Source organism: Trachurus japonicus, chromosome 19, assembly GCF_045865225.1.
Source record: "Trachurus japonicus isolate A0001 chromosome 19, Traja_1.0".
Classification (NCBI taxonomy): Eukaryota; Metazoa; Chordata; class Actinopteri; order Carangiformes; family Carangidae; genus Trachurus; species Trachurus japonicus.
Window position 1 is genome coordinate 20,706,431 of NC_140925.1, and position 27,741 is coordinate 20,734,171.

General features: G+C 41.5%; 1 protein-coding gene across 2 annotated transcripts; it reads left to right on the top strand.

Moving 5' to 3' along the window:
* The first annotated feature begins 1,135 nt into the window (after positions 1–1,135).
* Positions 1,136–26,934, top strand: baiap2l1a (BAR/IMD domain containing adaptor protein 2 like 1a). Of its 2 annotated transcripts, none has more exons than XM_085761321.1 (14): positions 1,136–1,421; positions 3,007–3,082; positions 3,228–3,314; positions 12,130–12,191; positions 13,446–13,517; positions 14,356–14,490; positions 17,681–17,833; positions 17,924–18,067; positions 18,659–18,776; positions 19,235–19,439; positions 22,109–22,168; positions 22,260–22,410; positions 25,789–25,829; positions 25,940–26,934. In XM_085761321.1, the coding sequence occupies exons 1-14, from the start codon at positions 1,371–1,373 to the stop codon at positions 26,010–26,012; spliced, it is 1,428 nt and encodes a 475-aa protein (XP_085617447.1). In that variant the 5' UTR covers positions 1,136–1,370; the 3' UTR covers positions 26,013–26,934. The 2 variants fall into 2 exon arrangements, with proteins under 2 accessions (XP_085617447.1, XP_085617448.1); XM_085761322.1 differs by having other exon boundaries at positions 22,263–22,410.
* Positions 26,935–27,741: the final 807 nt, after the last annotated feature.

A 27,741-nucleotide genomic window follows, 5' to 3' on the forward strand; every position in this document is an offset into this window, starting at 1 on the left:
AATGTATACTGACTGACTGATTTTAGTTTCTTCAAATTAATAATTTTTCTGCGTTTACACCTCATCCACCTACTCCTGAATTTGACACTTTTGGAAATAATGGTGACTAATGTTGGGGTAGGGAGATTCTGCTTGGGACCTAATATATAATATACATATAGAATCATTTATATATTATTGACAGTTAATTTTCTTTGGTTACAAACCGAAGTTTAAATTTGACACTTAACACATAAGCAACATTTGTATGTTTTAAAGAGATAGTTCAACATTTTGGCAAATTCGCTTATTGCCTATGTGCCATAATTCTTACAGCCTAGTCATAGGGGTAGGTTGATTACCTTTAGGTAACGGTGCATGTTGTTTTGAGATCTACGGGGCAGAGACGTGAGCTGCTCAGTGAACACAACGGAGGTGAACGGTACAGGTCCCCTGTCCCTCAAAACTCATCAAATACACAATCCAACAACTCCAAAATACACTTGTAGACAAGTTTGTGACCTACACATTCATCATGCTATGAAATAAACATATATAATTATATAACATTACGACATATGAAGCAAATACTTGGAACTACTTGCTCTATTGAAATCACTCCGCCCAGCAACGATGCCTGGTATGTAGTTCTGGCTAAGCATTTGCCTTGAAAACAACTCAGTCTCGTAATGTTACATTATTATTTAATAATGTGGCAAATGTGCAAGTCACAACTTCTCCACAAGGAGTTGTTGGATTGTGTATTTGATGAGTTTTGAGGGACAGGGGACCTGTAAGCCTATACTGTCTCATTGTGTTCACTGAGCAGCTCACGTCTCTGCCCCGTGGATCTCAAAACAACATGCACCAATAATTAAAGGTATATGAACCTACCCCTATGACTATAGGGATTATGGTAGCTACTGTACAGGTAATAGGTGAATTTCCCAAAATGTTGAACTATCCCTTTAAATGTTTTTATATAAAAAACAAAAACAAACGTTTCATTCACTTTCCTAACTTTTTTTTAATCTCCCCACGAGAAGCTTAATGTAGCACCTCCCCTGACGTCACGCCCACCCACCCGCCTCGCTCGCTGTCGCGCTCGCGCTCCTCCGCCCTCTTCATCACCACCGCGGGGAAGTCCCTCGCGCCTCAGTCAGCGCGTCGCCGCCGGCAGATGAGCGTCGCTCTCCTCGTGCACAGAGCGGTGAGCCAGGTCCGGCTGTGGGAGTTATCACCGTTAGAGAGAGAGAGAGTGAGACAGTGGACACCGACCTAACCGACCTCACCTGACCGGGACTACGAAGCGTCTTTTGTTCCCTCTCCAGTGTATTTGTTGTTGTTGTTGTTTTTTCTGGACTTGGGGGCTCGAGAGACCACCTGCCATCATGTCTCGCGCTCCGGAGGATGTGAGCAAGCTTACTGAAAGTACATACAAGGTGAGTGATACAACAACACGATACATAGTCCGCCTGTTGTGTTACTCGGAGAGGAAGTTGTTATGGGTTATTAGTGACATGTGTTGCATTTTAACCCCGGCTGATAAACCAGAGCTGCCATTTATGTGAGAGTGTTTGCTTTATTGAGACTAGTCACGCTTTATGGGAGCTTTATTTCCCTTTATTACCTGGTCATTACCATAAAAGAGATCACCTGGTCGAGCAACTGAAACCTGTTGTTTACAAGCGAAAGAAAGTATTTGAGAACTCTAATAACAGCCTGTGGACGCCAACAAAAGCCGAGGGACACACCCTGCTATTTCATTATTAAACAGTAAACCACAGGTAAACTCCTACTGTCCATCAAAGGTGAGGGGGAGGAAGAAAGAAAGTTTCTCACAACCCATCAACCAACCTGCACTGCAGAAACTTGATCAATAGTCGATTGTTCGTAAGATCAAACGTGTTTAGTCAATGCAAATTGATCTAATCAAGTTTACTCTGCTGCCTCTCATATTTGAAAAGCAGATGAGAGTGTGTCTGTGTGTGTGTGTGTCTCTGTGTGTGTGCTTGGATTCATGTTCCTGCAAGGACCATATTTAGTCATAATTAAAACTGAAGACCAATAAAATCTGAAAACACAGAGGATTATAAATTCAGATGATTATCTTATGGTTTATTATTGGATTTGATTTGAGGGGTAAAGATTTTTTTCAGTGGTGTGACCTTACTGGTTTGCTAATACAGACTGTGTGTGTGTGTGTGTGTGTGTGTGTGTGTGTGTGTGTGTGTGTGTGTGTGTGTGTGTGTGTGAGTGAGATGTTATTGTTTATGTTCTGCCATTGACTGTCACTTATTAATCTGTTTATTTGTATTCATATTATTTCATTGTTATATGCTTTGGCAATATAAGCACTGTCTTGTCATGCCAATAAAGCTATTGAAATTGAAAAAAAAATTGAAATTGAGAGAGAGAGAGAGAGAGGCAAAAAGACAAGACAAGACAGAGATAGAGGGCGAGAGTCATACTTGTGGGCAGGGAGAGAGAGAGAGGAAACAAGGAAGCTGTTTCCTCTCTCTCTCTGTTCTTCTCAGTGTAAAGTCATACCTGCCCCTTCATTGTTCCATTGAGGGTGTGCCAGGGGAATAGAGACAGGGAGGTGAACAGCACTTGATTGTTGAGGCATTTCAATAGGAGAGAGAGAGAGAGAGAGGGTGGGGGGGAGGAAGAGGAGGGTGACGAGGTTTCAGCCTGAAATAACTCTGACTTTATGTGGGACTTCGCTCTTTTGAGGGAGCTGTAAAGCATACGTGAGGGGTCAAGTTAAAAATTGAAAGCTTTATTGTTCTCACATGGTGATATTTATAGAGCGACTGCACAATCACTTGCACCTGTTTTCATGTATTTCTTCACTCCACCCACTTACACAGAAATAGCCTCATGATCTTTATTATTCATGGTTTTAGCCCTTTTCAAAGAGATAATTGAATTAGAGATGTTTGTGAGTAAGCAAAATCAATATATCAGGGGGAAGTTGTTGTTGTCACTTTCCTTCACACATGTTATCTCTGCTCTTTGTCCCAGAATGTGATGGACCAGTTCAACCCGGGCCTGAGGAACCTGGTGAACCTCGGGAAGAACTATGAGAAATCCGTCATAGGTAAACACAGTCTTCACCCTCACTGATTCGGCTTTAGTTTGTCAAAAGTCTTCTTACCAAAGCACAAAATGATCCAAGGAGAGTTTTTTTTTTGTTTTTTTTACCAGACAGTAACTGGATGATATTTCTCTGTCTCCCCACGCAGCTATGACTCTTGCTGGAAAGACCTATTACGATGCAGTCTCCAAGATCGGAGAGAACGCTATCGTGTCTCCAGTCTCCAGAGAGCTCGGTGAGTTTCACACCAGTCCAGGTTAAATCCACCTTCAGTGCAGCGAAGTCTCCAGGGGGGTCTGCTCGATATCTGAGCTTGAACTTGAAAAAGAGGATTATTCCTAGCCTCCATTTCTGTTTAAATAATATATATATAAAGAAACTGTTTGACATGCTCAGAAATAAACATATTCGCTTTCTTGAAAAGAATTATATGAAAAGTTCAAAATCCCTCCCACGTCTTTGTGAGATGAACTCTTTGAGGCTTCATCCAGCAGCTCTTACCCTGACACAACGCTTGGTAACAGCCAGCCTGCTAGCTCTGTAATTGATATAAACATCTCTCTGTGTTTCTCTACACAAAACCAAAGTGTAAATCTGCCAATATCTGCTTTTCCAAGAGCGTTATAGGCACAGCTATTTCTTGGAGGTTACCTGGCAACCTCAGCAAGACTCCAGGAAGGGACCACCCACAGCTAATAAATGATACCCTGTAAAGCTACAGCTTGTCATTTCATACAAATTAAACTATAAATTAATTAATTAGTGAGGCCAGTTGCCAGGTTTTGAAACCTTTGGACAAACTGGTCAAGTCCTTAACCTAATTGGATCTTATCTGCAGCCTTCGCTTTGTCATACAAGCATGAAAATAGTGTCGATCTTCCCATATTAATCTTAGCAACAAGTAAATAAGAGTATCTCCCAAAATGTTGAACTGATTTTTTTAAATCTTGGAACAACAGCTGAGCCTTCCCAAAAATGCTGCTTCTATGCACCGTCATCATAGTGACATGAATTGCCTGGGCGCCATCCAAAATGCAAATCAATTAAATGCAAACATCTGGAAATAACACAAATTGAACCCTTGTGGCATAAGCAGTAGCAGCAGAGATGTATTATTATTATCTGCCATCTGCCTCTCCCTCTGACTGAAGTGCTTCCTCTGAGAGAGAGGAGTACAGGTCGTCGTACATCCTTCCTCTGACTCATCACCAATTATTCTATCACTGCTAAAAATTTGGAGCTGACCCATTTTGTCCATGGGTCCTAATTCAGTGCAATTACAATTCATCAAGTTGTTTTTTTCCCCGTTCTGCTGCGTCACTTCTCCCTACCAGGGGGTTTACAAATTGGCCTCATGAAAGCTCAGCTTGACGTGACAGGCGAGGAATCAGAGCTTGAAAGTGAAAATGGAAAGATAATGCTTCATGAAAATTACGGCCGCTGTGAACATACGTAGATTTTACGTCACAATCCGTGGCTTTGGAAAAGGAAGGTGTGGATTCATTTTCTGCCGGTGCTTCTGACTGCGTTGACATTTGCATTACTTCACGTTACAAACACATTTTGATGGACTGTCAGACGAGGTGGCAGTGATTTTCACAGACCTGTCACAGCATGAAAGAGACGAGATTAGGTGTGTCTGTCACATTTGGCGGATGTGTTAATAGAGGGATAAGGATGTCAAAGCAGCAGAGTTGATTATCATAGCAGTAGCAATGTCTATACGGAGGAATCTGTAAAAGATATGTTTCATAATGCAAAAGCGATAGCCATGCCAAAGAATCCAGATTCAGCTATCACAAACAATTCCAAGAACAAAATGCAATCTGCCTTGTTCCCAGTGTACAGTATTCTACTGGGATTTCTCTTAAATCAAATTAGCAAAACTACAGTAGCACTGAAATCTTCTCTCTCATATTCAGAGTGCGGATGATTGTTGTCTTTGCCGTCACTGCAGACTCACTCTATACCCGTCTGCCACAAAATGTTGAGTCGAGTTTGTCAGGTCACACCTGTCAGTTAACAATTCCCGTATTTCATCACTTCATTAAATGATATGTTCATGTTGGTCGCTGACAGTTTCACCGCATACCGAAAACAACAAGGTGCAGCAGCTTCACGAATGCCATCCCAGGTGCTTCGTCATCTTTGACAGACCAGATGAGAATGGCAGCTTTAACACTAAAGTACCATAGTAAAGGTCTCCATGCCTCTAGTTCCTCCTGTCTTTTTTGTTTTGTTCATTACAGTCATGCCGGGGATTGAGTAGGTGTTATATATCTGCGTATGAGTGCGTGGACATGTCTGTAGCTGAGTGTGTGCGCACAAAATGAAACGACAAAACTGACCACTATGGGCGACAAAATTACATTGCACAGTCCTGTTTGACTCTTAACTACAAGTTTGCAATTCAATAGAAAAGTCTCAAAATGGCCTCTAGCTAAAAAGGCACATGGAATAGCAACCTGTCTCTGACGGCCTGGAGTAGACAGCAGCGAGACGGTGCGAATTCTCTCACACACTGAGTAGCAAACACACTGAACAAACAGACAGACAGAGGAGACTATCTTCCCACCACTGATCCAGACTCATCCCCTGTTCCTCCATCTGCCTCACCAAACCCACCGCAGGTCCTTTTCAGTCTGTCTGCGGAGGCTCAAACTGCATGGAGATTAGGGGAATTTTACAGAAATGCACGGCCGTACCAGTAAGCAGCAGTGCCAATTTTTGTCAAATATGTGAACAATTTAAAAGTTAAATTAAAAAAAGTGGTAGGATGTAATGACACAATCCTCATCTTACAGAAGAATATTAACCAGCTAGCTCCATCTGCACCACTTCATTAGCCACAACAATTAATGCCAACAAATATGAACCTCAACTAGCTATCGCAAAACTAAACAAATAGCTCATTTGAACTGATAAGCAATAATAAGTAACCATAATGTAAACCCTGAGTTCAATACACTAAGGGTTTTCACTGCTACAGCCTTATATGGTCTGGTGGCACCAGCTAATGTTAGCTAATGGTGAATGATGAGAGCAAGGGCTCCTAATGCGGGGAAGAGTGCAAAATCATTAACTATGATTAAAGGACAACAAACCGACTTGTCATTAATACAATGTAAAGACCAAATTTGCTTGAGAGAGAAAAGCCTATCAGTTTTTAGTTCAGCTAAATCTCACCAGCCCTTTTATTCTGTGGCGTCCTCCCCTAGCTTTACCTCTTACCACCAGCTACACATTGTCAGGTTATTAAAAATATTACTTTTGGTTGTTTGCAAATAAAATAAAATGAGTAAAAACAACTACTTATTCATACCAGCTTTTATATTATTAATTAGGGGGTTAGATTGGCTGGATTTGATTTTTTGGGGGGTTATAACCCCCCGTAACCACCCGTATATTACTCCATTACCATGTATAGGAGTATAAGGTGGTGTGACTGACAGTAGGCTACTGGGTCATTTGCTGACTATTATTCTTCTCTACTTCTCTGCTTGTGCTGCTCTTATGTTACATCTTAGCACATCATGGATAGACATTTTACTTTTATTACAAGAGGCAAACAAACTGCTGAGAGGCAGGTTTGTCCGTCGACTGATCCCACACTTGCTCTCAGTCAGATTGACTAACAATGTTTTATTTACAGCAACTGTAAGGCAGAGAGGGAAACAAGTGTATGTGCTGTTATCATTTACTCGAGGTCATGGTGCCTACAGTTTGTAGGCTACTTTAAGATCACACATGTTTTAGCTTTCCATCATAGATGTTAGATATATGTTGCCATTGATTTAGGAAGCTGTGCCGTGGCAGCATAGCTGTAATGCCATATATCACACTGTATATTTAAACGTTTCAGTGGGTGTACAATTAGGAACTTCCTGTGTATGAGTGCAGGGCTGGACTCCACAGGGAGTTGCTATTCCACTCTGAAAAGCAGCAGGTATTGAAGGCCTGAAAATGTTACTGGGGGAAAAAATAGCACGAACCCCACCCCTTCCACCTTTTCTCTGAGCTGTTTCTCGAGCTTTGGTCGAAATTGTTTTTTTGAAATATTGAAGTCCACTGACAGCATGAGAAAAATTGTAATGTCAACCAGAGCGATTCATTCTCTGTCCGGAGAATTGGGATTTGTCGAGTGTTTCCCGCCGATAGCTGCCGCAGCCGGTTCCGTTTGGTCTGGAGGGAGGTTGGAGTTGTGGTTAATAAGAGTTTGTGACATTTCAAACATCTGGCTTACGGCTTTTTTCACGGGTGTGTTTTACTCTCTGGACACGACCCACACTTCTGCCTGTGTCTGCGCATGATGGGCATTGTATATCTTTCATTAGAGACACAAACATCACAAGCAGCACCGAGGAATAACACTCTTTCCATCATTTTTCTGCCTGCATTATGATATATGTCTCAGACCACCTGCAGCAGACCCATCTATCTGTCCTGGATAATAAAAAAAAAAATACAACTCACTCTCTTTAATGTGTAAGAGGGATTGATAGAAAAGAAGAGCTTTATCCTAAACTACTGTCTCCATCATCAGAAATGCAGTTTATATCTGGGCCAAATAAGAATTGTTACACAGTTTATCTGTAATAGTTGTCTTCTTGGGTCAGTGGTGTTTGAAAGTGTATCGTTCTCAACATTTAAAAGGATATTCATGACATAATAGGCTATTTTAGCTAAGTCCACCTTTGGCTGTGACGTGCAACATCAGAAGTAGACATTATATGAGAACGTAAATACCATTTTCATACCTGTCTGTTAACAGTGAAGCCACAGCCAGGAGATTTACATGATATAAACATGCACTACATCCTGTTAGGATATCTCTATGTCTCTGTATGGTGACACTGGCAGCCGTGGCTGGTGCTTTATGTTTCAGGCTGTCCGTCCAGCCCTATTCCTGTGAAAGCAATGTCCACTATCTCAGAAACACCTGAAGGGAATTTGGCACAAACATTTATTTGGACTCAAGGACAAGTCAATTAGATTTTAGTGGTCAGAGGTCAAAAGGTGCATTGTGACCTCACAAAACATGTGTTTGGAAGTAAGGAATTCATATGGTAATGACTAAATACACTTGTCATTGTCATTGTATGGACACATGGATGTAAACTGCATCTGGTGGATGGACATCGAACCGTTAGCTTACCCTTGACCAAGCCAGCTGTGTCCTCCTATACTTTCCAGGCTGCTAAGCTAAGCTAATGCTCTTCCTATTCCACCTTCATGTTTAGTGTAAAGACTGAATGTGGCACCAGTCTTCCTATCTAACCCTCAAGTGTTGCTGTTCAGAGAATTGCTGAGGACACTTAGCTGGACAAGATGGCCTAAGGATCTTGGACAGTAAAACATCAGGGTCAGCCACACAGACACAATTGTTTTCCCAAACCAGACAGCTGAAAATGAGTAAAATGGATGCAGGTAAAGGTTGTTTTCAAAGACTGTACTCATGGTTGAGTCAGTTATGACTCCTCTGCCGTCACACTCCACAACTTTCTAATGATCCCAGACCTCAAACAACCTCGTCCTGCAGCCGCCGTTAAACTAAGGCTCTCCAGTCCACTGGTAGTTTCCTCTGAGGGACCTGTGAAGGGACCACAGATCCACTTACCGCTCAATAAACCGTGAAGTTGGTGCCTCTAAAACCTCGTCACACTCCAGTCATTTCACAAAAATATCCCATGATTCTCTCCGAACCCTTCTGTGCCCACACAGCATCTCGAGTCTCTTATTAGCTATTACAGACTTCGACCAGTATTTTGGTGGAGAATGACTGTCTTTAAGAACGTTGAACCACCTACTTCATGAGAAAAACGTGATGTACACGCCGTTTTCAAGGTTGCTTAAGGTGCTCCTTTAGTTTGCTCTGTTAAGTAAACAGAGGTTTATTATTAATGTCCGGGGTGCAGTTATTTCTATGTGTTTGAGTGATAAATAATGTGCTGTGTAACCACAGTTCATCACTCTGTGTTAAGGAAGCTGTCAGAGCTATTGATCGGCAGCTAGCACAGTAGACATGGTGAATGACAGTAGATGCTCCCACTGATAATCAATACTCAGAGGTGGTAAACACATACACTATTCTGTCTTTTTTTCCGTGTGAAGTTAGTCTAATAGTCTGAATGATTAGAAAATAAAATGAGAATTTTAGGAACCAAGCAGCTTTGACTTTGGTTTTGCAAGTTTGAGTTTGTTTATGCAGTTTTTGCTGGTAAAACAATCTCAGCAGAGCATCCATTAATTTACCATTTCATGATTCTTCACCAGCAGATAGTTTATAACGTCAGTATTGTTAAATTTTCATTTTATCTGAACACTTTGAGGATTTGTAGTTCACGCTTCAGTTGACAAATAAGCTTACCCCAGGGTACTTTTACTAGCTGATCCAGAGCTTTCACTAATATCATAATCTCTGCAGTGCTTGTTGGTTTTGGCAATCAGTTTGCAAAGGAGTGGTAAATTTCCAATGACAGGATTTTCCTTTACCCCACAAAGGATGACATGTTTCACTGAGACGTGAATCCTCTTGGAGCAGCGGCCTGTGTTAAGAAACAGTGACTCATGCAGGAGTTTAACCACAATCACCACTTCATCTGTTTCCAGTATCGATCACAGCAGCATCATCATGATTACAAGGAGGGAGGAGCATATCTATGGGAACCTCCAAACACAGTCTTTTCCCACCTGGAGTGAGACACTATCAGACCTGAGTCACACAGGAGGTGGCCGTGCTTCATCAGCAGGCCTGAGCAGACAAACCCAAACCCACTGATGCATCTCTGTGATGAAACACCATCACTGTACAAGTCGATGACCAATGGTCACCGCAAAGTCAAGCCCTAACTCAGATGCTGTTTGCACTTGACAAATGGTGCCAGTACGTCAGCAAGGTAGTGGCTGTTCTGCCTGCCTCACCTCATACTGCACACTTTCCTTATCTAGTGCCAGATGGGCACAGGTTGTGTTGCTAAACTCATAAATCACGTCACCTGTTAAAAATATGTGAGCCATCTTGTAAAAAAAAAAAAGGTATTTGATACTGGTGGCCCAAAGATCACATCAATTAAATTAATGTTTTCAGCTTTTACTCTGAATTATGGTGGATTTCTCCGTTGAGTTGAGCAACGTGTTGACCGAAACAGCTGTTTCAAGTTCATTTCTCAGTGAGTTACAATAGGTGTTGGATGAGCAAGACGAGGAGAGGAGACGTAAAGCGCTCATGATAATGAATCATGAGTTCGATGAGTGAATCATGGGTGTCGTAGTTTTCCACAGGGATTGTTTTATCAACCTGGTACCAGTCTACATAGAAATGCGTAAACACTGCATTGTATATTTTGAAATGAGATTAGATTATCTTGGTACTTTAAATCCCTAAAACAGAACCAGCAACAGGCTGAGAGCAGGAGATAAGATAAAGTGTGTGAGAGCTGCCCCGTGTTGTTGATGAACTTGAATAACCAGTTGATGTTAAAAACCCTGTGTCACCAGGTAGAAAAGGTAAAGGTAAAAAAAATCAATTATTTACTTTTTACACCTCAGCCCTCACGTTTTATTTCCACATGCTTCTTTACAACATTGTACCTTGTCCAGTTTCACCCTCTCCAGTTGTTTCATGTGACTGATTCATGCAGCTTTCAGTCCTGATTCATCTTCAGCTGTTGAAAAACTCTCTTGCATAGCATTTACAGTCCCCTCGGGCATTTGTTCGCACCTTGTTAACGCCAAAGGTGAAACCTGCAGGTATACAACGGCCTCTTTGAACCCTGTCCCGGTCTTTCCTCGCCCCCCCCCCCCTTCCACCCCCTGCGCAAGCCTGTTGTGTTGGGGCTGTACAAACAGCCCAGCGCCCAGCACCCACCCCTCCCCTGTAGAAGGACAAAGGCAGCATTTACCAGTACGTTCTGGTGACCTTCAGAGGGCAATGTTGTTGTAGCTGGACACTGCCTGCTGGATCACAGCAGCCCCTGCACCGCATCCCCGGGGTTATTACGTTTGTTTGCTTAGAGCCGAGACGACGAACAGGGGAGGAATGTCAGGTGCTGGGTCAAATGTGTACGAGTGTTGAGGCGCTGGTGTTTAGGCGGAGGGTCCTGACATCGTCACCTTTTAGAGATTTTCACCTTAAAATCACAAAGTCAACCTCGACACCTGACACCTGTGCTTTCTTTACGTCCGTCTGGGTGATGAAATTTGTGTGGGTGTGTGTGTCGCGCACGTCTGCTCTTTTTTCCCCTCACACTGACACTGTCACATGTCCAGATATGTTGTCCCCTACTGTTTTTACAGGTTTCACCAGAACACCGTGTCCTATAGTAAACTTTGAGTCTAGATTTCGCCCCATTGTGATAGAGGTAGCACTATAAACTGCTTAGCTACGATTGTCCACTTCTGTTTACAGTATTGACTCACTGCCATTGTCTCATGTCATATGCTGCTCTATCTACACTGTAGCCTGTCTGTGAATGGAGACTGTTCTGTATCTGGCCACACAATGCTAGAATGTTTCATAGAGATTACTTATTGACAGCTGTTCAAATATTGAAAGGAGATAGGTCATCTGTAAAATGTGGACTGTAAAGATGTAATGCACGATGAAAAACAGGTTGTTTATACAGGAAATTTGTGTTTGTTGTTGACGGCTCTCGGGAAATTATTATACATGACATCTCCTGCTGAATCTGTATCTATTCACACACTGATTTTGGATGCTGATGGTCTCTGGTGTGCAAATACTCTTTTGGGAAGATACTGGCTGAGAGCTGAGAGGTAGATGTCTGGGTAAATATGAAGATGCGTTCAACAACTGGTTATCTCAGCTTTGCACAAAGACAAGAAAGACAAGAAAATATAAACAGCATGGTGGTATTTTGTAGTCTTCTCTAATTCTCTACCAGGAAGCAAATTCATGTCAAACTCTTACTTGAGGATTCCTCTTGACCCTGGTCACAATAGAAACCCCCAAGGCCATACATTCAAAACAGGTTTCTCTTCTTTTGTATTGCTCTCCCAGATACTAACAGTTTTCCTTAATGTCTTTGTAGGTGCAGTTTTAATGGAGATTGCAGAGACCCATAAAAAGGTCCATGATGAGCTTGACGAAAACGTAAGTAGCTTTAAAAGCTGTGACTGGTAATAATACTGTTATCTCTGAAAAAAAACACGTATTGTCTGTGTACCTATATCCCGATATAGCTTATTCCTGTGTGTTATAGAGCGCCACTGCTGTCCAGAAACTATATAAAAACATATCAGTGAGTCACAGTTTCACTGGGTGATATGCTCATTTATTACTATGAACATGGCCACTGTAATTTATTTTGAGTCGATCCCACACACACCATCCTCCTACTGCTGTAAAGACCTAGGAGCACACCGAATCAAACACCGACAAATGCACCATATATTAATGTCTAAGTAAGGTTTGGTGACGGTGCAGAGCCAGATGCTGTGGAAAATCATTGAGTCTGTTCTTAAAGATTGGCATTTTTAGCTAAAACGAATGGTTTTCTAGTGATGATGTAATGGTTAAAGCTGGGGAAAGGTATTGAGAAATAATGATAATAGTTGTAGGTTTTGGACTTTTCATAGAATTTATTGACAATAAAAACACAGCACTTCAGCTCCAGTCAATTATGTCATTAAGTAATTTAGTGCATTGACCTGTTGAGCCTCGGAGCGGAGTGTCATTCCTGGAGGGACCCCGTGGCCACCAGCGCTCGGCTTATCTACACAAAAACAGACAAAGATCGGCCATTTGTTTCACTCTTGTCTCTGGACATGTGACCTCTACGACCTTTTGAGCTCATTCCCTTCATTTTTAACAGATTGAAATAGCTGTAGCAGAGGCTGAAAGAAAGTTTGTCAAGAGTGGAAAAGCCACACAGAATCTTTTTTTTTTTGGCCCTTCTGCCTCGGGGCTGAAGTGTTTCAGATTCCCGTAAGTGATGAGAAGACGTAAATAGATGTCAAGCATCACCAGTTTGAATATGGCTATAACATTTACACACACAGTCTGATGTAAGAAAACCTTTGTGTACAGGTCCTCAAATGCAAATATTAATAACCTGCATGGACGGGAAACTTTCTGTCATTTCCTTATTGCTTTCACGCCCAATTGAAATGTATCTTTGGTAGAGAAAAGTTGTAAATCTTTAACCTTAACAGGCTGATAAGACATGTCTAGTGGGAGGAATCTCATCCTCTCAGAAACCCATTATCAGACATTCCACCAGGTCCCTCCGCTCTTATCGTGTCGAGCCATGTGACTGAACTGTACATTGTGTTTAGAACAGCATGCATGTAGGATGATGTATGTTGCAACCAACATGACGTGTGTGTGTGTGTTTTCTCTCTGCAGTTTAAAAGGTTTCACAGGGAGATTATCATTGAGCTGGAAAAGAAGACAGAGATGGATGTGAAATACATGAATGTAAGTGTCACCATATGTAATCTACTGTTCCTCATCCACCAACCCACCCTCTACCTACTGATGAGAGATTTTAGATTTCAGGAAAATATATACTATATGTATCTTAAAGGGATAGTTCAACATTTTTGGCAAATTGGCACATTGCCATAATCCCTGTAGTTTTAGGAGTAGGTCCATTATCTTTAATAGTCACAATCCACGCTATGAGATAATAACGGAACGTTATGAGACGGAGTTGTTTTTGAGGCAAATGCAGAGACTGCTTGCCGAAAAACTGCCCCAGACGGGTGTTTACCTAGAAAACAACTCGTGTCTCGTAACGTTGTGTTATTATCTCATAGCGTGGTGAATGTGCAGGTCACAACTTGTCCACCAGAGCGTTGTGGAGTTGTTGGATTGTGTATTTGATGAGTTTGATGAGGGAAACCAAGAAATAACAGAGTGGACACACACATCACACCAGTGAGGGCAGGTGCAGAGTACAAACAATGAGCAAAATAGAAAAAACAGGAGTACTCGCAACTCTGCAGGACTCAGTGTCAATTTATTGTAGTGACGTACGTTTCGAGCAGTGTAAATTGACACTGAGTCCTGCAGAGTTGCGAGGAAACCAAGAAATCCCATTAGCCTCCATAGCGTAACTCGCGGCTCTGCTCCGCCGTTCTGAAAATAGCTTGCGCCGGCAATTAAAGGTAACAAACCTACTATAGGGATTATGGCAATGGACCAATTTGCCAAAATGTTGAACTATCCCTTTAAAGAAAGGAGTCAGCACGTAGAGTTTAGTCACTTGTATGTCCTTTATTTCACACCCCATGACGCTGAATGTGTCGTACAGGCCACCTTCAAGCGCTACCAGTCGGAGCACAAGCTGAAGCAGGACTCCCTGGAGCGCACCCAGACAGACCTGAAGAAGCTCAGGAGGAAAAGCCAGGGAAAGCACTCATCCAAGTACGAGATCAAAGAGAACGAGGTGAGTGACTGAGACCGCACCAGCTCCAACCTTTTTCCTCTCCCGCAGAGCGCAGCCTTCACTCGTCTTAATACTTTGTGTGGCTTTTCAAGCGTGGCCCTGTTGCTTATGTCCTGATGCCTGCGATAAGATAAGACGAGGTGGAGATAGCTCTCAGGATGTTACACACTAACGTTGAGAGGAGGTGTCAAGGCAGAGGCTTTTATGTAAGATGACGATGCCTTGTGGGACTGAAATTCCAGGTTGTTGCTTCTTCCGCATGTGTTTTTAAATGAATATTATGTAAAGATGTTACATCACTGATAACAGACACTGTGCAAACACCACTTACCCATAATTGTTCTCAGATCTTTACACTCACAGCGGAAGAAATGTCATAGTTCTTTCAGACAAGTGACTAAAACCTAATCTAAGGTGCCACCACGCCTAAAGCTGTTTGCAGATTGTCTGTGTTTGCATACGTACAGCAGAATAAGACCATTATACCTCAGCGCAATGTGCTCGGCCTCAGGCAGGCGATATGAAAGGCTCATACAACCAATTTTGCATATATGTGTGGAAATGTGTTACTGTTTCTACTTTGTAATGAAAAGGGTTACTGACAGACTTGTGTAACTAGAGTTTTATAATTCAGAGACAGACAGTGTGGAAGCTGCATTTGTCATAATGCCAAAGTAGACGGAGCTGATCTGCAGCACCAATTCTCCCAAATTGCCCAAAAGTGATAAGTAAGTTAAGTTATATAATAAAAATAATATAATATAACTCACCATCCTACCATCTCATCAATGTAGAGTATGATTTAGATATTAGTTTCCTTATATTATAAGGAATTATAAGATATGATTATATTGTGTTTTGTATGTATGTATCATAACTTCTCATGTGTCCAAAACATTCAACATTACCACACATTCTTTCAAAAAAAATAACAGCAATCATCTAAACCCATCAATTGATAAAAACACTGAATCCATTTTCCCATTACAAAAAATGCTAAATCTGTTCAGTTGTGTGTTAGTAAAATATTTGTGGCACAGTTGTCGGATTTTGAAGGTGACATTTTTTGAGATTGAGACAATTATGGCTGCTGCCAGTTTGTGAATGAATGAGATCCTGTGATGACTGCTCCAGCTTTGCTCTGTTGCTGATGTTAGAGTCATTATTTGATCTCTGTGCCGTCTGCAGCGTTCCGGTGCGCACCGTGCATCCGAGCAAAGAGTTAGAGAAAATGAGCAACAGGAGAGCGTCTATTTACAGCCGTTTACAAGCCGCTGTGGATCAAGTTTTGTGTGTGTGTTCTCATAAAATCTAATCTCTTAAAATCACACTGAAACGACAAACACAGCTAAAACAAATGCCACTGCTGAGTGAACAGAGGTATGCAAACATGACTTTGAGGTTTTTGCTAGACGGCACTGACATTGCTTTGATGCAGTGGCTTCATTTTTAAGCCCAACAGTTTTTCCTGCAGTATATTTTTTCCAAAAGCCAGGCTGTTGCACATTGTTGTGTGTTTACATCTTGTTGTCCACCACCAACAAGTGAGTCTTAACACTTCAGACAACGATTTGCTTTGTAAATCAATGTGGTGAGATGAAGCTGGGGCAGCACAGCCTGAGTAATAACTCCCGTCTGTCTCTTGTTTTAATTTATCGGCTGTTTTTATGGCCTCACGTTGATGATGGATGGTGTTTTAGCCGGGCTCGTTCCAAGTGAATTATTCACCAAAGACTTTAATTGAAAAGTTTTAACTTTGCTTTTTCCCCCCTCTTCTTCTGAAATCTGTGTCTGGTGTTTATCCTTGTACTTAAATACCGTCTATAAAAAAAAAGGCACCTGCACAATAAGTCGTCCTGTGGAGCTTATAGCATCCTGAGCCTGGCTCTCATGGATGAGCTGACCTCCTCCAGAAGTGGCTTTTTCATTATCTGATAAAAATGACACCGGTGAACTAGGAGGGAGACGAGGGCTAACTGCCCAGCGCTCTAATAATCATCTGTAGAGCTGCCGATGATAGCCGAGTCCTGTCTGTCTGCCCTCCCGCCTCTCGCTCGAAGCCTGGCTGATTGTTCGCTGTGAAAATAGGAAAGGACGAGCTTTGATTCACCGTCTAACAGGCTATGGCAGAGAGAGAGAGAGAGAAAATGAGAGCAGGCTGTAGAAAACAAGAGTCTCTGCTCTTAGACGCAGACTGCTTTACCATCACCATGACAACCTGGGGAAAATGGGAGACATCCGCATGGTGGGTGTAGAATAAAGGGACGGAGGGGGGGCTGAGAATCATCTTAAAGAGTTTGATATGTGTCATGTCAGGTCCAGCTGCCCATTTGCAGCTGACATTTGACATCGAATTTGACCTCCCACCGAGCCGAGATCGATCTATGAGCAGCAAGACATCCAATGGACTTGTTGCTAGGAGGCTTTGATTGCTGCACTAGAGTCAACCTCTTCTAATATATAGAATATAAAGATATGGAAGATCCTTTGTACCTGCAGCCATCAGGCTTTTTCATTTTTCTGCAAATGGTAGATGCTGAGGATTAAAGCAATTCTCTATTCCTATTCCTATTCTTAGACACAACTTATTCTGATAACACAATGACCACAATCTCAGACTGTAAAGGGTGTCAAGGGTCAAGGTCAAGGGTCAACGGTGTTGATAAGAACACCATGATTACACAGCACTTCATCAAGCCCTGGAAAGGAAAGCATGGATCAAAGATTTACAGGAAAAAACGAAAAGCAAATAGCTACCAGTGCTAATGTGATGTGACACAAACTGAAAATAATCCACTAGAAAGAATATAAATACTGAAAATCAAATTAAATTATATGAAAAAGTGGTGTAAATTAAATACATAGATAAAAGTATATTATTTTAAATGAAGTAAAGTTCTGTTTATTTTACTATTCTATCATTTTATGTAAAATATTTTTAAATATATTTCAGTTAATTTCCTTTAATTTATTATTTTCTTACATTTTTCTATTTAATTTCCTTGTTATTATCTTCAATTATGTAACAATGTTTTTTTAATCCTTTTATTATTCTAATCATTTTTTTGTTTTATTCATTGATCTATTTGCTTAAGGCATAATACCTTTTCATGAGCCTGAGCAAATTAGGAAAATGTAGTCCTATCACTGTCAAACCCTGACCCATCCTGTCCTGTGACTCTGTCCGCAGTACTTGGAGACCATCTCGTCCCGCCAGATGGACATGCAGAAGTTCATCGCCGACGGCTGCAGAGAGGCTTTTCTGGAGGAGAAGAGACGCTTCTGTTTCCTGGCAGACAAACACTGCATGTTCTCCTATCAAATCACCAACTTCCATGAGAAGGTCAGCCTGGACAGAGATGAACACCCCGCACAGCGAGACCACCTCCATTATGCACCGTTTAACACCTGCTCCCCCTGTGTTTCTGTCCAGGCCAAAGAGATGCTGTCTACGAAGCTCCCCAGCTGGCAGGACAAGTGCAGCGACATCACCAAGGTGCCGGACACGGTGGCGTCGATGATAGAGCGTCTCTCCACCACTCCAGAACAGTCGCCGCTGGTTACACGCTACAACAGGGTGAGTTTCATCACTGGCATCAAGATGGTGTCCTCTGTGAGATAAGGATTATCTCCTGTCTCCTTTTTTTAGAAAGAACTGCTGTTTTGGATTTGAAATGATAAATATATCATAGACTGGTGTGGAAGGCGTTTCAGGATAAAAGCATCTGCAAATAGAGAAGTACATAAATAAGATACATCTTGAAGGAAAGCCTGGCACCAGAGAGTTTCATCTTGTGGCTGTGGCTGGCTGTAGTTTATCTTTTCAAAGGTACGCTGATTCCTCATGAGATGGAAGTTGTTGTGAGTGAAGCGGCAGGTTATCATTAGCTGGCTATCAGCCATGGGAAATCCTACATGTACTGTTGTCACCATCTGTTAAAGTCCACTGAATTTTTTGTTTGTTTGGCCACGGCTGTTTATTGCTGCGTAGGAGGAAGACAATAAGCTTCAATTGCAGCAGCGATTCTCTGAAATCATTGCCTCGATAAAGGACTTGCACATTAGATCATTCAACGAAAACAAAAGCTTGTTTTGATTTGAATTCTGCCAACTCATATTAATCATATCTGTGCATCTGCTTATCATGTAATATCTGCTATCTCTTCAGCACAACATCGAGTCGCCTCCCCCAGCACCACCGCTAAAGGCTCAGATAAGTCCGCTAGCCAACATGTTCAACCCAGAGCCCAGGTTCCCTATCACCTCCTCCTCGGACCAGAACTCAGGTAGTGAAACGGACACACCTGTACACCTCTCATATGTCTGTGGCATTGTCCAGTCCAGTCTGCTCCTTTAGCAATATGTGTTGGATTTGAGCTTTTTATCTTTCTGGAGGAGAGTGATGTGAACAGAGGTCAACACAACGGTCATATATGCAAGTAATCTGTGCAAATATTGGAAATAGCTAACCTGCTTCTGTCTCAGGATAACAAATTCATCACACCAGCACATTATTATAAGGAAGTGTCATTTTACATTTTACAGTTTTTGTAAATATTTAAAAAGCTTGTTGATATATGAGCTCTAGATTTACTGGGAACAGAGGACAGAGACATGCTACCCGTTTCCTCATGTCCAATCTAAATCGCTGCAAGCCGGTGATATAAATGTGTTTTCCAACGTCTCAAACGACTGTGAAGTTTTAATGATGACATCCCTGCTCTGTGTTTCTGTGAACCCCCAGACCAGGGCAGTCTCGGAGAGGGCAGTGTGACGTCCCTGTCGTCTGGCGTCGGCGCGCCCAGGAAGCAGCGGGTCCGGACCATCTTTCCCCACACGTCGGGCAACAACGACACGCTCCTCAGCTTCGACGACAGCGACATCATCACTCTGCTCATCCACGAGGAGAAGGACGGCTGGCTGTACGGAGAGCTGGAGAAGACGGGGCAGTAAGTTTGGACTAAGTTTGTGTGTGTGTAGATCGACTCAGTATTGATAGGGATGATTCTATTTACATCAAATAATTCATTATAGAATGAGATATAAAAATCATCTCAGCATCTCCGGTTTTATAGGTTTAGTTTATTTAGACTCATTCTCACAAACACTCTTCTGCTACAGTAGAAAGTCCCTAACCAGGGCCGTTGCTAGGAATTCTGGGCCCCCTGAAAGAATACTAAAGTGGGCCCCTACCCCCTAACATTTCCTTTTTTTTCTTATACTACATATGTATTATCATTTTTTATTTAGCCTACTTTGTTTTGATGCTAATGCAGCATTACTATGAGTATTAGTCAGGGTCTTATGCAGAATAATTCAGTCATACAAAGATTAGACTTCTGGGGGTTTTGTGGGCCCCACTGGGCCCCTAGAGTTATCATCACCTTTCTCCCCTATACAACGGCCCTGTCCCTAACACATCAACTATGCATCAACTAATCTTACTTATCGATATGTTTGCTAACAAAATATTATTAAAAGATGATAGCTGGGTAGGATATGTGTTTGTTTTATTAGAATCTTACATAATCTGTTAAAAATGAATTCAGTGTGTAATAAAAAAGTGTGACTGTGGAATCCCTCCTTTTGATAGTTGATTTAAATACCAACTAAATGGCACACCTACAAAATGAAATGCACTTTCATTCCAACAAATATGCAGCAGCATTGACACAAAGGCATTTTTCACATAACTGAGGTGGCAGTTCTAGTTTCTGGCTTATGTTGCTTTATATTTTGCTGTGCTGCTAATACATCGGGCCCAGAAACACAGACTATGTCAGGTATGTTCAACATGACAGTCGTAAAGCCTGATCCCTCCTTCACTCGGCTCTGCCTAACAACAGCACACAAACACACTCAAATTAAATGTCCAGGTACACACACACACACACACACACACACAAACCGGAAGCATCTGGTCTTTCATACTGTATGTCACCCAACAATGAACAAATGTTTGATTTTCTTCCCACTGACACATGATGATGTTGAGTGAGTGAAATTAATGTCAACAAAGGTGTTGGAGAGACAGAATCGTGCCTTTGTTCAGCAGCGGAGACTCCAAGTCACTTCCTGTTAGAAGAAAAGACAGAAGAAAAAAAAATCACAGGTGTTGTTTGTATACAAGTCATGTTTGCATGTGTAACCGCAGCAACATCAATCTGTAAAGTAGCCTCTGAGCTGCCTGTGTAATTACAGCCGTCTTCAGCTCCTCGGTAGATCAATTAGGACTCATAATGCAGCAGAAAGGACTGCAGCTTACAGAGTTTGTGTCCAAAGCTTTTCATTCCCACTTTGAAACAAATTAATGCAAGCCTTATCTTCTCCCTGGGTGTGTGTGTGTGTGTGTGTGTCATTAAGTGGCCTTTTGAGTCAGAGTGGTTTTAATGCAGTCAGTGGCGGTTTGTCAGGAAGAGGACATGTTGGGATAAATCACAGTACATTCTGTTTCTTAGCAACAAATCCAGTGCATTGGTCTGATAAGCCATCTTTTTCGCTAGACGTGACTTGGAGACAACTTCAGAGTCTCACTGAACAAAATCTCTGTCTGTTATATATTTTATGTCTGATGTGTGTGCATCTGACTCAAGTGTGTTGTCTGTAGGCGTGATCCTCAGCTATTGTAACGCACAAGCCCTTGAACAACACATCACTGGCGGTGTGTTGTGTGCATGCAGAGTGGGGAATGTCAGTATCAGTTTTTCTGCCCTGACTCCTTTATCCAGTCAATTATTGAATGAAGTCCAGCGACTGAACATAATTCAAAAGAGGCATGCATCATTTTAGAGAAATTGATTTTTAGGGGTATATAATTATGTGATTACACCAAACCCACCCAGGCTGAAAAACACTGAGGTACATCATCTGATTTATTTCAGTGCTACTGAACAGACATCACAGACATCAACAACCTGTATTGGCCTCATTTTTACTAACTGTATTCAAATGTAGCACCAAGTTCTCTGACAATCCACTTTAGTGACAATCCACCAATGTTCTTAAAGTTAGAGTGAGGTTTAGCAGTGTCCTCCACATTATTACATTACATTATACTTTGTTTTACTAAATACTTTATTGGCTCTGTCCAAAGGTATCCAAATCCATTTATGGCCTAAGGTGCAATCTCTTCAAAACAATTGTAAAAAACTAAGTTGATAGACTCCCATAAACAACAACATATTTTTGCACTTAGGTTTTGGACGGCTTAAAGACAGTAAATATATGTGTTAATTACCTGGTGGTATTTTGTCACCTTTTGGACACTGTCAGTGGAACTGTTTCCTTCCTATTCAGTCTTTGTGCCAAGCTAAGCTAATAGGCTGGGGGCGGCAGCTTTGTATCACTGTACAGACAGTACAGTACAGAATGTGTTTTCAATTTCTCATCTAACTTTGGACAAGAAAGAGCACAAGCAGGGATGATTCAACAGCTCAAGTGGTCAGGGTGCACACCGGGTGCACACCGAATGGGTGTAGAAGGTCTGAGCAACACGCCCCCAGTCAAAAACAAGATGTCAGACTCAGTAGCAGATGAGTAGATGTTATTTCGTCATGCACTGTAATATTTGATGATGTTTTTGATGATGTGGTGTGTCTGTGTGTGTCTTTCTCATTAGGCGGGGCTGGTTTCCGTCATCCTACTGCAGACCTTATACTGAGTCAGTGATACTAAATAGGTAAGTAACATCCCAGAATGCCAGGAAGTGGATCAATAATGTGATTACAGCTGATGTTTTGATAGATGAAGCTTTCTGTCATCCGCCTCAGCAGCAGTCTGGGAACACCGGTGCGCAGTCTGAGTGTGGTCAGTCTGCCAGAGCAGGAGGAGGACGGGCCGGTGCTGATCCCCCCGCCGGACTACAGCGATGACGCCCCCCCCAGCCCAGTGGTCTCCTCACGGCACTCGCCAAAGAACACGGTTAGTACCAGGACCTGCATAAGCACAAGCCAACCGAGTGCAGTCTGGTGTATTTATTAAACCAGCACAAGATCTTTTTTTTTATATTTATAATTTGGAAAAACACACCAATTTGACTTAGATGATGAGGTAAGGCCACAGGAAGACGCAGCGTACCATCCCTGTTCACTGTTCTCCTCTCACATAATGAACTAAACCAAGAGACTTTCTCCTGAAGAGCAGGGAGCGACATCCTGCGTCTGTCTGACCTTTCTTTTGTTTTCTTTGATATAAAGCATCATTGTCTGGTGGAAATGGTATGACCGTGCTGTGCACAGTTTAATAATGTAATGTTGCTGGTTTTCTCAGTATTAAAGTCGCTGTTTACCACAGAACCTTTTAACAAAATGGTGTGAGAAAAATCCCTACAATATAAGGATAATCAAAACAGCACTAAAACAGACTACTCTTTAACATGGATTTAACCTTGGGGAGTTCATGTAACACACTAACATAAACTTTATTTATAGCTGTTTTCCCACATAGGAAGAGATACAATTCTGTACTGTTGGTGTTTGCAGAAAAAAAAAAGTTCCAATTGTGGCACATTATTTATTTAGTGTATGATTTATAGTTGTCTGGAAAAACTGGTTGAGGAAATACAAACAAAAACATAAGTTTTTTTTTTTAAAGGTGTTATAAAGGATGATTTATATAAGAAGATCGGCCTGCCGATTGGAAACAGAATGGTCTTCCTTTGTATTTCAAACTAGTGACACACAACGCACCTGCAAGCATCAAGCAACAATGTACTTTAAGTCTGCAGCTTTCTCAGCTCTGCAGAGCTTTTCAGCATCATGTTTTGGTTTTGCAGTCTGTGGTTTCAATGTTTTGGTTGGTTCTCAGCAGGCAGATTACCGACTGTACTTTACTTTCTCAGCAGGCAGGCAAAGTTAGCAATTAGCTTGTAAACTTGTGTGTTTAGGCGAGGCACCAGGTTTCTTTAGAGTGGGAAGTGCTGCCATGTCTGAGTGTCTAAGAAATGGGCCATGACATGCCCTAGAAAAGGTCTTACATTTCCAGATAGAATATCTTTATAGCTTTACCTAAGTTGTTGCACACTCCACGCCCACACCAAAAAATGTCAAACGTTTGACTAATCAGGCCTTATCAACATCTCCTTCATGCGTAATCATCGCCTCCACACCCTTCACACAGATCACAGCCACAGACACACCTCATTTCCTCATTTCCTCATTTCACATGATATTTACCCAGGACCATTACTTTCCAAAAATGAAATTCATGCCTTAAAGGTGTTATGTTTGAATTTCATAGATATTTTTATGGGAAACACCAGGTTTACTTCAGGAATAGAGAGAGCGAGCGATTGGAAGAGAATCAGAGAGTTACAGAGGGAGGCATAAAGGACAAGAGGGTACAGACACAATTTCATTTTGTGCCTGCACTGTGTCAGCTGATTGAAAATGAACTAGTATCTGTCCAGCCAGCAGACAGGCCCAGGCACTCTGTTTTCTCCCTCATCATCACCGCCCTCACTGTTCTGTCTGTACTCAGTGTCCTTTACATCTGCTGGCTCAGGGTTTCACCATCGTATAAACCTACCTACCCATCTTAATACTCTCTTAATCTGACACACGTTTTTTGGAAAAAAACCAAAGCATTTGTTCAGGTGAAGGCAGGACCTGACGGGCTGACTGTGCTCTTTAGGTTTGTAGTGTTATTATGATTCCAGGGACATGAGTTCCCAGAGTTTTGCTTTCACGTAGCACTGGACTCCCACCTCCTCTACACTACTTTATTTTGTATTGAGAGGTACAGTACACACACATTTGAGAGATTGGATGCTAGAGTCAGCTGGTTAAGAGTAAGTGGGCAAGACCAGCTGCTCAGACGTGACATCAGTAACTCAAGGAGCAGTGATATTGAAACCTAGAAATTGGTTATTCTTAAAACTATTTAGCCAAAGTGCTCTATTTTAATTGTAAAGCAATGAAATACATTTGCTCTGTATCTAAAATAGGCTAGTTAGTTTTAGCAAGGCCAGTTTGTCCCATTTTACTTTTTATTATTTGGGTGCCTCTGCCTTACACTTTGTATATTGTATAACAAACTCTAAAATGTGCATCAAAACTGCTTCAATTACAAAAACAGATCAGAAAAAAACAATGAATTATCTGTAGCCAACATTAGCTGTGAACTGTGTCTTGAAGTTCCCTTATAATTCACATGTTGTTGTTTTTTAATTTTAAAAAAATGCATATTTATAATGTGTAATATTTTGTTAAAAAATAAATAAATACATGTATGTAAAACACAGATTAGGTTTTAGTTTTGACTGAGTGTATAGTTGCTGTGTTTTTGGCTGTGTGCGTACTGTACAGTAGATATGTAACTTGCTGCCAACACACACTTGTATTGATTTTAATCCCATGCAGTGAAAACATTACTAATCCTACATGATATGAATATAGATTTTTTTCCTGCCAAGTTTAGAGTGTTTGAGCATGCTTTTATTTTGAAAATATAAGTAAATTAGGCAATAATTCTCTGAGCCTAACAGTTAGGAAAATCAACAGAAGCTAAACTTGACGTTGTTTTCCTTATGATTTGTGAATAGTTTAATAAGCAGTGAAAGTCTGTTACAGATAGGACTCAACCCTGGAAGAAGTGGTGCCTGAAATTGTGGATTCAGGGTTGGAGTGTCATAGGCCAAACTGGCTGCATGTTTGATGACTTCTGGAAGTTGTCTGCTCTCTACTGGAAGAGTAGGGTAGTGCATGTTTATTTGTGGCCTGTTGGTGAATCCAACAAACACCTTCCTAATAAGCTCTGTAAATGAGATGTTATTAAAAAGATATGCATCTCACAAATACACTAAAATCAATTAAGTTCCCTGCAGCAAGTTACATCTTTTATTTTGTGTCTGCACGCTGAATAAATGAATGATAAAAATCTTAGTTTAAGTATGTCCCTCAACTTTATCTTCCCCATGCTCTCTTGGCTCTGTGGAGACGATAAGATTATCATCGCTCTGAGGTGAGAGAAAAAGTGGCGTGTGTCTCTTGCCAGCCTTTCTAGATTGTCTAGATTCCAGACTCGCTGAGGTCTGAGTTTGTAGCTTAAGTATGTGTCAAAGTTGCACTGTGGCGATTACAGGGAGGGAGGGGGGGAGGGAGGGAGGGAGGGAGGGGGTCAACTGTTGATGAGAAATCCTATCAAACCAGTCTGACAGCAGTGACTTTCTTCACAGCTGGAGGGAGGGTGTGGGTTTGTGGTGACTGTGGTGTGAGGTGCTGTGTTGTTGTTGAATGTTGTGTGTGTTTTCTCCTTGTCTACTGGATCTTCAAGGGTCTTTTCTTCTGTTTTTGACAACAGGTTTCTTTAGTCAATGGGACTGCAAAGGCTCCTTTTCTAGGGTGAGTGACCTAACACAACTAACACAGACTCACGAGGTTACAGCCCCACAATGTGCATGTTTACCGATCATCACTATCTGAAATGACTTCAACCATTCTCTCGCCTGCAGAGGAGGGAATCCATTTGCCACGGTCAAGCTGAGGCCGACTGTCACGAATGACAGATCAGCACCGCACATCTGATGCAGAGCAGGAGGATTTTCACCGCTGTCATGCCTTCAGGGGGGGGTCATGCAACATGGGACCCCTGCAACACTCTCAGTATCACCCTAACCTGACATCTCACCAGCCTGTTAGTCTCTCTCAGTGCCACTCTGTTCTATTAGACCGATCCATTGTTTCTTACCATAAGTGCGTGCTACTGTGCCAAGTGTGCGTTTTACATTAGACAGCACACAACCAACACACGGAAAAACTGGATGTTCTGAAAAGACAAAGAAAATGTTATGCAACCGCTCTGCGATTGTGTTAAAGTAATAATTCAACCCAAAATGAAAAGTTAGACTTCATCTAATCGCCATCATGTCACTTAAAGTTGTAATCAAATTGAAAATTACATACATTTTTGTGGCTGCTTCACAATAAAAGACACCCCACGTTGTGCCAGTTGAGTACCTTTAATGTGAAGCAGCAGATGTTTGAAATGATCAGTTGAAGTCGCTACAGCCCTGACATGGTGTGGAGACAATGAATAGTGAGCAGTCACCAGTGAGATGTGAAATTGCACTGAAGTATATGCATACATTGTTTTCTGGGAATCCCTCATCGCTAGTCAGTCACACTCCAGTGTAAGTGGTTAGTGGTGGAGATCACCATCGGCAATGAAAACTCCAATGTGGGGAGTTAATTACTGAATGTAAATACACTGAATGTATAATTCTGAAAAATGTTGGCCTTAAACCCTATCAATTGATAAGGATTATAACTTAAAACCAGAAAACACTTTGCCTCAGCCCTCCCCCAAAGTAGTGAAAGATACAGGGCCAACTTTCTGACAAGTTTAAAACACAAAAAACAGTTTCTCCATCTTTTTATTCAAAACATGTTTCCATCATACCAATGCAAACAATTTGTAGATGATTTTCTTGTCAACTACCAAAAAAAAGATTTTTTTAAAAAACAGGACAAACATAACGGATATGTGAAAACGCCCGTTTAGGCCTTTGGTTGATACAACACATGCATTACAGTGAAAAAGTTTTAGAGACTTTTTATGTTTGCTGTAGTGTATTTGAAGATGTCCGCATTGTGATACGAGGCTGAGATAAAGCAGCTGGGGTTTATTGTGAGTCCAATGATCCCATGAATATCTAAGGACATTTTACTGGCATGTGAATATGGAGGTTAAACCTGCAACTTGATTTATAGGGTGAACTCTCCCCTAACGACTGCCTCTCTGAGCGGAGGGAGTCGTCCTCCGAGAGTCAGAAGGTCTTTTCAGGCTTGTTTGTGCTGCTGTCAGTGCAGTGTTTTAAGACAGAATGAACTCAGATGTAAATAGTAGTGACCTGATGCTGATGAAAAAAGACCCCGGCTGTCTTCCTGACTTGCAAACAAAACAAACATAGGCTATACATTGTTATTTCTATTTTTATTATAATTATTTTTGTCTTTTTTTAAGAGGCATGAGAATGAAGGGAGAGTGATGTGTTGGGAAAAAAGGCAAAACAGTATGTCACAGTTTAAAATGAGAAGGCTATTTATATACAGTAAGTTTGTAAGAGATATTTAAATAACATATAAATATACAGAGGTCCATTCTGTGAAGGTTTCCCTTTAAACATGATAGCCACTGTGCTCGATATTAGCCATGGGTCCCATGCTGATTTTCATTTGACTACTGGTATGTATTTTATATGGGTAAAATGACATTTTGATGAAGGGAATATTTTTTTCCACTACTCATGGTTCC